Here is a 12420-nt window from a genome sequence, read left to right as displayed (position 1 = left end):
TCCAGGCTTTAATCATGGGTAAAGTTCAGCAAATAGGTTGAAAATGAAAAAGGAGGTAAAATGGTGCAAACATGATTACAAAGATTTAATAATATCAAGTTGTGTTACTTGATACCTTAAAATCATATTTTTTCCTGGTTTTGTAAGAGGCAAAATTGTAAGAAGAAAGGACGATTTCAAAAACTTATAATTTAGTTTATTCTGAAAACAGTTCTTTAATTTCAAAGAGTGAGAGCACCTTCAAGTTCCTTAATTTGTGTAGTGATTAAGTGAGAGCACCTTCAAGTTCCTTATTCCTATGTGTAGTGATAGTCACTGTTCTGCACCATAAACAATTTTGACTCTTACAAAGCCAGGAAAAATATGATTTAAAGGTATCAAGTAACACAACTTGATATTAATTAAATCTTTGTAATCATGTTAGCACAAATTTACCTCCCTTTTTTCATTTCCAACCTATTTGCTGAACTTTACTCATGATTAAAGCTTGGAATTAACATTTTTTGAAAAAAATTGGCAGCCATCTTGATTTTAGCCTCGTTCTGAGTTTGAGCTACCAAATTGAGTTGTCCATCATACTTTTTTGATATATAGAGACATAAAGGTATATAAAAAACACTAAAACTTTTGGTCCCTCTGAGTGGTACCAATTTGTCAATTTTCAGCTCCTGGCTCCTGGCCTAAGATGAATGCTTTACCTTTACAGTACATCAAGTACTTGATAACGATGATAGCATCTACACTGAATAATAGATTGTAAAAAGAAGCCGTATGTCCATAGAACCATCCGTTCAATGTAAGTGGAAGCTGATCCTACTAAACAAATAATGCGTTGCCTAGCTTTAACAAATACTCTCAAGTGAACATAGTGTGTGTTTGTATTATGGAACTCTCAAAATAACCACTTGCCTGCTTTGTAATTGATCTACTTCTGCTGCGCCTGCGACTGAAGGAAAAATTAATTTGAGATTTGTAATTGATGTTAACCATCTTGTAACGCTGCTGCAAAATAGATCGATTTCGTTAGAAAATATAGCTATAAATATCATAAATGACGTCAATCTGTTTGTAGAACACTAAAGTGAGTTAATAATGAACACTATCGTGCTGTGCCCATTCCTCAGACAGAGATATGATTAACAGTAGTATTGTAAAAGCAGTTACATGTTGAATCCAAAGTTGAAACGCGAAGGTTAACACGGAAATATTTATGAAATCATGAATGAATAACCACACAAGAGCAATGAATACCTCCGAAACACAATAAAAATTGTTAACAAATATTGTAGCGAGCAGCGATATAGGGCTCCATGGTCCTTTTTGGCTATACCCCAAAAGAACTCATTTAGAACTTCTTCATTGTCAAATTTCTGGTTTCCGAAATACAGGAATTCTGTGAATAGAAGAGAAAAAACTGTACACGTCCATAAGTCTCAGAGTCGATTATAAAATTCTGACTTGGCAATCCAGTGAGATCATATTTTATGGTTTCAGAGCAAATAGTAATACCATCTGTCACCTGGTTCTTAAAAAATAGTAAATGGTAATTTTGTATGGATCATGTCACTTCCAGTAATAGGAAATGCTTCCTTCAATAACTGTAAGATTGAATTATCGCCGAACAGGAAGTATTGGAAGTTCAGATCAATTCATTACAAAGCATATTTTCTTGCATTTAAGAATAATATTTGGAAAATGACTCTAAAATCGGAGGAAACTTTTGCTGAAACAGTCAGGAAAACAGAACCTTTTATGACCTTAGCTGGAAAAGGTGCAAGGTTCACATTATAGGAATTCAAACAAAGTCTATCTTAAACATAATAACAAGCCTTTCCAGTGACTTATTTCAAGAATACATACAAAACATACCAAGGACATTGCTTCATTTTACACGAGACCCTCGTCCATTGAAATGCAGCTATGGGAACATTTCAGCCATTTTAAGGATGCTTCTTATGTCAAACATCCAATCTTGACCATCTTGACAAATAGTTTCCATTTGGTGTAAATGGAAAATAGTTGTGAAATAATATAAAATAAATCACTGAAATTTAGGGGTGAACGTGTCCTGTCCTACCGTGACATAGCTCATTCATTAAACGTGGCTAAAACTGGAAATATGTTTAGTCTGACGCCGCACAATTGTTTTCCTGCCATTAGACGTCGGCTTGAAAACAAACCAGGCAATCAAGTGATCAATGAACCAGAAAATCCAGTTGCATAATTGGAATTACGGCTGTTCAGAGATTCTAGTACTTATAAGTAAAGAAAAACAGTTTTAATGCTCAACACACACACTGCAGAAGGCCGAATTGTCACTGAAAGTGCATTGAAAAGCAGGCGAATGGGGATTGTTTGTAGATTTTCATGACGCTTCCTTTAGCTAACTCAGTTTCCTCTTATGTTAAAAACAAAAAACACACCCTGAACACGTGCGAGCGGATAGCGGAAATAGAGCCGAGGTCAAGGTGTCACGTATATTTTATATAGTTCCGTAGATGAAATAGTTCCCTCCTCAACAGGTTGTATCTCAGCTGTTCTTGGATCTACAGTCAAAACAATTAGTGTTCTGAAATGACCACGACCTCAGCTATCAGACACATACAGACGCAATGGTTTCTTTGAAACTCGTTTCAGTTTTCACCTGGTAAGTTTGCTTTTAAAAATCGTGAAGAAGTCTTGGAAAGTTTTTGAAGAGAACTTTAGCCCGGAAGTAGCACTCAATATGGCGGCCATCGAAGGCACATCCTGTCACTTTCTGTGCACAATTTGCATAGTGGTTACTGGACATTAGTTCTGAAAAGTTTGGAAGCTCTTGACCTGACGGTTCGAACCCAGCACATTTTGTGAGCAAACTACTCAGAAAACTGTTAAAAACGTAGCTAAAAGCTTGAAAGAGCCATAGTTGCCAAACGCTGCATTTTACCGACTTGACCTGTTCAGGCAAAATTGTTGGGAATTCTGCTCTGCTCAAGAAATTTGGAAGTCTTGGAACCATTTGATATATGCTGTCAAAGTTTGAACTTTTGGAATTAATTTTGAATTATCTGCCTTTTGTTACTGGGCATAGAGTCCTGGGTGTTTGGCGCAAACGACTTCAGCACTGTGAGCACCTTGGTGATTTTTAAAAGCGATTCTGAGCACTGGTTTAGGAGGTATAATAAATAATAATAATAATCCGAACGATTAAAATACGTCTCCTTTCCTGGAGGCATGGAGCCCTAATTACAAAATGAAATACATTGGGTCGAATATGTTGAAACAGCAACACGCAAGAGACCTTTTTACATAATAAGTAACTTTGATAAAACCCGTATCCATAATCACAAGAAATCTCAGGTAAAAGACTATATCAAGAGCATGTCATACTGAGCATTCTGAGGAAAGAAGTTGTGAAATGCTGGACTTCTTCATTGATATCATCTGCGAACAATTTGGGGGAAAGTATTTAGACAAGCATTTAGCATTCTCATGGGCACCAATTGTGCTTCCCTTCTTGCGGATCTGTTTCTTTATGCTTGGCTTGGCAAAATCGAAACAAAGATAATTTGGCCAAGAAATTGATCAAAAGGTTCAAGTATTTTGATGATTTGTTATCGTCTGATTCACAAACATGAACTGGAAGAAATGAGACCAGTGAGACAGCTTCATGTGTTTCATAATTACACAAGGTAAATGGCTAACATTACGTTCAATTGCTAGCAGCTGAGGGGATGGTATAAATCCGACTTACGTTCAATTGCTAGCAGCTGAAGGGATGGTATAAATCCGACTAGGGTCTATGCAAGTAGCAAATGTACTGTCAGTCCCCGTGGTCCCTAAAAGTACTGTCGGAAATAGAAAAAAAAATGTTTTTTAGCATTGATATCTACAATTAATGTAGTTGATATGTGTCAGTGTGAAATATCTGTTAAACTAAGTTCGGCCTAACTACAGTCTCGGTCACAGGGGCGTGTCACGCTTAGAAACAGCGTTAGAAAGACATATAGGTATATAGACTCTACCCTAGTACTATATAAAAGGAAAGGGATGTAACGACGGCACCACCCCCTCCTCAATCTAAGTTAGATTTCACCACGTAAACTATTTTTAAGGCCCCGTCGAGGCCTACGCATCAAAAGCGAGATGATTTCCCTACAAAATGAGCTATAAATGGTCACAATCGGATCATTATTTCAAAAGTTATACGCCACGACTCACCGAAAACAGCTACCTCTGCAATTCCAAGCCAAAATCATGGATCACCCAAGACAGCGAAAACTCACCTTTTAAATTCGTTTATTAATTCCAGGCACGTTGACAGCACCTATGTAGGGCAGGACGTGCATTTCATGCTAGGTGAGTCGATGGTCCGTCGTCATACTTGGCTGAGCGACTTAATTGCCATTTACAGTCCGATCTATTGTTTTGAGCAGCTATTCGTATTTTCTCTAAGTTTTGCCCGATTTTACGAGTAAACATGCTTTTCTGGATATACCATTACGCATCCCACTGAATGCCCAGTTAGGCCGATATGGGTTATTTCGATATATGCTATTTGTAAATTTGTTAATTTTAGGGATACAGAATAACAGCCTAAAAACATTTTTTTTCTATTTCCGACAGTACTTTAGTATGGTGATCTACCTTCGGTTGTTGGCAATTAATAGCTTCTTAACTCACTCACTCACTCATAATACGTTCAAAGTAAATTTAAACTTACCAATTTTTTGTAGCGTAGTATTTTGTTATTTTAAGTTTCGACTAAATTTTCCTACACTCACCCCATAATCGCCAACTGTTGAAGGGTTGATATAAATCCAGCTAGGGTCCATGCAAGTAGCTAAAGTACTGTAAGTCCCCATGGTCTCTTATATGGTGATCAGCCTTCAGTTGCTGGTGATCTATAGCCCGTTTTTTAAAATTGTTCTCGTCACGATATGGCTGAAATATTGCCGATGTGACGTTAAATATTAACTCACTCCTACAGACACCAGCGGCTGATTTTTTAAATAAGTCTAAATATATTTATTCTAAGTACATAACGTTTCGTCGTCACGATATGACTGAAATATTGTATTTTGTATTTTTAAGATTGATATTTTATCAGTGTGTCAATGAAAAATAGATCATTATTCATAATTTCAAAATTTACATATATCCCTTACTATTTTTCTCCAGTATATTATCTCCCTCGCTCACTCATACCAGGCAATCACGTGATGTCAATGACAGGTCACAATTGAACTTCTTTAAAACAGCATGTAAATTAAAACATCTACGCAAGCTAACCAAGCATCTCTATTATCTGATACGGCAGATTCTACCTTATGCAAGGTACAGAGGGTCAAATAATTCGACCTCCAGTCGGGAACAAACAAAGGTTAGAAAGAGGCGAGTGGAGCATACAAGAAGGTGTTTATTAAGCATGCTGGACTTGATATTTTAAAACAGAAAATATACTGTCAGAATTGCGAAATACAGACGCCAATTACTACTGGAAAACATTAAAATAATAAAGCAAAGACAAAGAAAACACAAATTTACCCTCAGTCTTTGCTTAGTCTCAACTCAGAAGATGAGGAATTTAAAGATTTACTCAACTGTATGACCGATATGAGCATGAACCATATCAATGGCCGATTCACGGATGAAGACATGATTAGGGCATGCGCTAAGTTGAAAAATAATAAAGAAGGCGGCACTGACATATCGTGACGAGAACAATGTTAGTATATATGATAAATATATGTCATGAAGGACACTAAAACATTAGCAGTGTATCACAGAATTCAAGTCTGAAGAGCTATTAGCGTTACCCAGCATCCACCACGAGCAGGCTGCTCTTCAAGAGTGCCACATTCCATAAAAGGCTAACGTTTTTCGTAAAGGTTTTTTATATCGTATTTGCTAAAAGTATAGTCAGTGTTACTGTCAAACCTATATACAAAAAAGATTATCCATTTAGGAGATAAACATCATGTGTTGGCCTATTTCCGGGTGTTATTGAGTATTTGAAGCACGGGAATTCATTTGGAACCGACGGCGTCAGCCAACACAAGATGTTTATCGAGATTGTAAACACAAAAGTAAACCAAAAGGTCCACACACGTTTTTGTGTCTGCACTCATTGACATCGAGTACGGGTACAGCAGAGAAATGTCATCAGCAGGCCGTTTCGGCTATCTCCCATGGTAGCATCTGGAAATGCTCATTTGTGACGTCATTTGGACTTTACGTCACAATATGATTTTAATGACGTCATCACAGCTGACGACGTAACAATACAATGGTGTGAGCGATGTTTGTATGTATTAATACGCAGCGAATTTCCGGGAATCGAATACCATTTGATCACGTTTTTCAACCAATCAGATTAAAGAACACAGTGACTTTTGGTTTACAATTTACCTGTAAACTATACACAGATTACCCTTACCGGTTGTCTTGTTCACTTCGATATTGACCTCAAGACTGACCTTATTCATTGAATACACTATCTGAAACAGACTGTCATTAGAACATCTTACTCCAGAACAGATCATATTTTCAATCTGCGTGTATTTAGGGAACTGCTTTAAGTACGCAGAAAGAGAATATTTGTCTTTTATCGACTTTCAGAAAGCGTTCAAAAGTTTACGCAGAGTAGGTTTGTTGAATATATCAGTTACATTTGGAATACATGGAAAGTGCCTTAAAGTATTTATAAATATTCATATATATATAAGGACCTAAACCCTAAATTTAATGAACAAAACGTCGTGTATAAACTGAAACTTGGTAACGGGTCAATGTTGTTGTACTAAACCCCCGCAATACAAACTGGATACAAACACAAGCACGAGGCTCCGCCTTGTACAACAGCTACACTTGAATCAGCCTGGTTATATATAAACCTTGGCGGCGGCGGCGGCGTGGAATCCACATCTTGGTAAGCGCAGAGGAGAGGCTGCATAATCCGGGCGGCTCCAGCATCAATACTGTTACACACAGACACTGGCCGTGATGAAGGACTGTAGAATCATCTTCCTTGGATCAGAAAAGGTTGGCAAGTCCTCACTCATTCACCAGTTCATGGAAGGTTCCTTCACCGATGACTATCGTCCTACAGTGGAGGAAAGCTACAGAAGGATGGTGCGTCTCCCAGGTTAGTGGAAATAACATTCTCCTCTTCTGACCTTACGCAACTAGCTGTTATGTCATACAATCGACTGTTTTTTTCGTGAAGTGCTTCTCTGATTTGGTTTAGCAAGCAAGTCAAGCTCATTTGTAGATAAACTGTTGTTCTTAAACATTAAATGACATAATATATACAGTATGTATGTGCATGTTATGTGCAATAGTTACCCAATAGTTAAGTGAAAACACTTGACACAGATCGCTGGAATTGAAGTGAAACAACCAACACATTATTGTCGTTTCAATAATAGCACTGTTGCATACATATACTAATAGGGAGCTGTGTTTTGATTGTTGCGAAATTGTTACAAATACGTCTGTTAAACCATTATGCAATGTTCTATAAATGCCATGTGTTATACAGTAATCTGCATACACCCTTTATGAACTAAAAGTACATTTGTTATTCATTAAGGAGGGCAAAATATCATTCGAAGGTGATGTATATTCTTCATGTCAGAAATCTCAGGTTGTCACAAAAGCATGTTTACACATAGCCTGCAAGATTTTAAATTTTTAATCGCTTTGATGTACACTCTCTCTCCGCAATGTATTACAAATTTATGGTTTCTGTTTCAGCTGGTAACTATGCCAACATAGAGATTCTTGACACGGCAGGGAAATCCGACTTCCCGGCAATGAGAAGGTTGAGAATCGAGCATGGAAATGCCTTTGTTGTCGTCTATGCTGTAAATGACGAACATTCATTCCAATCAGCCCTCAGCCTCTGCAGGCTCATCTTCTCCATCAAAGGTGGGCGTAGCAAGCAGCCTCACAATGGTGTATTATGCGATTTTGTTTAGAGATCATAACAAATGCGTCATTACTTTGACATACGATACAAATCTATCAATTCTATCAATCAACTATACAGTTGCTATCAATTTGCTGAGAAATAATGCATGAACGCACACATACACACGCATACACACACACACACACACACACACACACACACACACGTGTGTGACGTGTATTTGTGTGTTGTAAATGTTAATAAATGTTATTAGAGTTTCTGTTTGAACTGTTGTTCCATGATGTAAGTCTGTGGTTGCACACAACAGATAATAGAACCTTGTGAACAGTCAGCCCGCTTCATACTTCCTCTTCAGTAACCCATGCTTGTCGTAAGAGGCGACTAACGGGATCGGGTGGTCAGGCTCGCTCACGTGGTTGACACATATAATCGTATGCTGATGCTGTTGATCACTGTTTGTTGACTCGATTATCTACAGACCGCCGCCATATAGCCGGCATATTGCTGAGTGCGGCGTAAAACTAAACTCACTCACTGACTCATACTTCCTACTCCGTGACATTGCTGGAATACTGCTGAAAGCGACGTACAATCCATCCACTCATTGTTGTTAAGGTACAAACTGATGCTAAACAGTTGCCATTCTAATTTCTATTGCAGGTCAAGTGAATGTCCCTGTCGTCCTCGTTGGCAACAAGTTGGACTGCGACACGACAAGGAAGGTGTCAACCGAGACCGCCACGAAACTAGCCCGGGATGAAATGGGTTGTTCTTACGTGGAGTCCAGTGCCAAATGTAACCTGAACGTTGATTGCTTGTTTGATGTATTGCTTCTCAAGAAGGTCCAACAAGAAGAGGTTCAGGATGGTCAACCGAGGAAAACAAGGAGGAGTCATAGTTCAAGGTCACTGTGTTCCCAGGGCAGCACGCGCAAACAGCTGCAGAGGAACTATAGTGTGTGCAGCTGTGTCATGGCAACGTCCGACAAAAAGAAAAAGCATGTGCATGGGTGCAAAATCATGTGACACTAGGCACATTACTATTTACCCTCCCCCCAAGGGTAGACGATGCATTTTATCAAATATGAGCCAGGTTGGTTCGGAGCCTTTGTGAAGTGGTGCAGTATAAAGACGCTGTGATGTTATAATGATTGATCTCGCTGTAACTCCGAGATGGCTTAGAGGAAAGCTGTGACATTTGTAGGAGTGACAAGGCTTGATGGCACTGGCTGGCTGATGGTGGTAACGCGACACCCAACTATACATCGTGTTGGAAATGTCAGATTTCAGGCTGCAATGCTGCACTTTTGAAGTGATACCTTCTGCGAACGCGAATTGATTAACTGAATTTTTTGTTCACACACACAGCGCAAAGCCTTCATACCAGACTGTGGCGCTCGCATTAAAGTAGTCACGTTTACCTACAATACGTTATCGAAACAACGTCCCTATGCATGTATTGACGGTATTTGTTCGAAGGGAGCCGCAGTTAAAGGTGCACGGAGAGATTGATAAGGGCTTTCACTGTATTCTCAATAGCAACAGCAGATTAACTCTGGAAATACCTGCCCAATGAACGTTCGTGGAATGCTTACTAACCTGCAACTTTGAAGTAAGCAGGTTCCGTAATATCCCAAACCCTGTGTGATATTTAGAGTATACTGTTATAAACAGATACGATACTAGACACGTTATTTTTCTATTCTTGTGGGAGTGTGTTATATGGATACAATATCAGTAGATAGTATTCATCATGACATCTGTGTCAGTTTTCAAAAACGAAAATAATAAAAATAATAAAATATTGTGCAAAGTTCTTAATGGTTGTGTTATTTTGAAGAACTATAAACATCATTGCTTATGTCTCGAGTTGTTTTACGTGTACATACAATGTCTGCACAATGAACAACACAAACTTCATTCATACTGGCTTATATTTATTATTTATCTGAATCTCGAGCTATTGACAACTTAGTTTTGTTTGCTGGTTAACTCGGCAATATTCAGCAATATGTGTTTTTAAGAAACATTGATTCTGACAGAACAGAGCTCCACGTCGTCGTGGCTTCGACACGCCTGTTCACCCGATCCTAGTACCTAACTCGGACTAAGTTGTACGCACTGCTATACTTCAACGGAAAATGAACAAAGCTTTGGTTTGAGACGTCGCAGTGCGCCCTTTATGCATTGTGTCCTTTAATGAGGATCCGCTATTGTATCCGATTATTTTCCCTGATCTGGATATGCCATGGTGTGTTTCGAAATAATGCACAATAGACCAGAAATGGTAACACATTTTCACATACATGGCATGGCACATGTACACAATGCAGATATTGCACAATAGGTAACTTTTAGGTATTCTGATAATGAATCACCCGTCCAAAACATACTTATACTGAGGAGATAAACATACTATGTTGGAACATCAGAGGTATATAACGAAATTATAATAGCTCTAAATTTGATTTAAAACCGGACGCGCAGCATGTTTATCTCCATTCTACCATAAACGCGTTATTAAGATTTTAAAAAATACATACTGTGTTGGAAAGTCAGAGGTATATAACGTGATCATATACCTCTCAATGACTTAATTAACCAACCACAATCCAGTATTTAGTGAAGTCGTGGTAGAATGACCAAAACCTGGTTATCATGTTCAAGTTCACATTGTCAGTCGAAAGCACAATATCAAGTTCAGTGTCTTCGTCACATTCAAACGATAATTTATTATTATACACCTTTGTCGACAGGCATATATCTAGTCTATGCCACAAATCCCCAGATAGTTCAAGATAACTGGACTCCACAGAACATATCTCATTTACGCCGAGTTGCATCCAACCAGAAATATCAAGGGATCTATTGTGTTGCATTAATCTACAAATACACCATCTACTGCGTCGGTGTAACGGGATTCCTGTGTAGAAGACGATAGGAAGACCATAGACGTCTAGGATGGATTACGATGAATGATCTCTTGTATTTGACAGTAGATGATTCTTTGGTGTTCGATATGTGATCAAAAAAAAAGGTTTATATTAGAAAGTTGGGCATCAAATGTGTGCTCAAGCCATACTGATAATACGTTATTATACTTTGAACAAAAAAACACCTCACTCACTCACCCTTTGAACTGATTATGTTAGCGTATATAGGTATATGTATATGTTATATGTAACTTACATATACCGAAAAGATCACTGGAAACACTACATTTACCTTCTAAATTTAAATTGAAGCCACGCTGAAAGATAAAACATGTCACATAAAAATGTTTATCAGTGTATAATACTGATCGATGTTGAACCAGGTTAGAACTAAACCCCTGCAATCTACGATTATCGCGTCACAATGGAACAGGTTGGTAGGATCTGTAACTCTGTTCATTGTCTGTCATCTACCCGTTGTCTGGTCCGCCATCTACCCGATGAAGTTGTTGATTGTCTGTTGCCTACAAAATGGTGTGGAATGTCATTCATCTTATACTACGGTATTGCAAATTGCCATCGACTCAATGGTTTTATTGATTGTTAGTCATATATCGATGGTGTTTTTGATTGTAAGGACTCTACCTGATGGCACCTGTTATTGTCTGCTATCAACCCTGTGGTGCTGGACATTATCATCACCCGATGGCGTTGTTTATTGTCTGTTATCTACGTCATCTACCCGATAGTGTTGTATTTTGTCTAAAATCTAAGTCATCTTCCCGATGGTGTTGTTTATTGCATGTTATCTACGTCATCTACCCGATAGTGTTTGTTGTCCGCTATCTATGTCATCTACCCGATGTTGTTGTTTATTACCTGTTATCTATGTCATCTATCCGATGGTGTTCTTTATTGTCTGTTACCTTTGTCATCTACCCGATCGTGTTGTTTATTCCCTGTCAGACATATATTGCACATAACACGACGTGTATTTCTACAGACAGACAGACATTGCATATAACGGAACCAGTAATCTTACAGACACACAGACAGACACACAAACAGACAGACATATATTGCACATAACAGGACCGATACTCTTACAGACCGATATATATTGCACATAACAGGACCAGTACTCTTACAGACAGACATATATTGCACATAACAGGACCAGTACTCTTACAGACACACAGACAGACAGACAGACATATATTGCACATAACAGGACCGATACTCTTACAGACAGACATATATTGCATATGACAGGACCAGTACTCTTACAGACACACAGACAGACAGACAGACATATATTGCACATAACAGGACCGATACTCTTACAGACAGACATATATTGCACATAACAGGACCAGTGCTCTTACAGACAGACATATATTGCACATAACAGGACCAGTACTCTTACAGACACACAGAGAGACAGACAGACAGACATATATTGCACATAACAGGACCGATACTCTTACAGACAGACATATATTGCATATGACAGGACCAGTACTCTTACAGACCGACAGACAGACAGACAGACATATATTGCACATAACAGGAC

At 38.4% G+C, this 12420-nt stretch overlaps 1 protein-coding gene and 1 long non-coding RNA gene across 2 annotated transcripts; one reads left to right on the top strand and one right to left on the bottom strand.

Annotated features, from left to right (window-relative positions):
* Window positions 1-542: 542 nt before the first annotated feature.
* On the bottom strand, window positions 543-1869 carry LOC124271530. The gene is made up of 3 exons (XR_006897068.1): window positions 1857-1869; window positions 1057-1062; window positions 543-680 (listed from the first exon to the last, which is right to left on the bottom strand). It is a non-coding gene; the product is annotated as an uncharacterized LOC124271530 (long non-coding RNA).
* Window positions 1870-6924: 5055 nt separating this feature from the next.
* On the top strand, window positions 6925-9730 carry LOC124271522 (ras-related protein Rap-1b-like). Its single transcript, XM_046706666.1, has 3 exons — window positions 6925-7126; window positions 7738-7911; window positions 8576-9730. Exons 1-3 carry the CDS (start codon window positions 6985-6987, stop codon window positions 8938-8940), a joined length of 681 nt encoding a protein of 226 aa, XP_046562622.1. The 5' UTR covers window positions 6925-6984; the 3' UTR covers window positions 8941-9730.
* The last annotated feature ends 2690 nt before the right edge of the window (window positions 9731-12420 follow it).

Source organism: Haliotis rubra, unplaced genomic scaffold, assembly GCF_003918875.1.
Source record: "Haliotis rubra isolate DU_JTF1 unplaced genomic scaffold, ASM391887v1 Scf161, whole genome shotgun sequence".
Lineage (NCBI taxonomy): Eukaryota > Metazoa > Mollusca > Gastropoda > Lepetellida > Haliotidae > Haliotis > Haliotis rubra.
The sequence above is the reverse complement of the archived record's forward strand: the minus strand, read 5'-3'. Positions and strand labels throughout refer to the sequence as shown.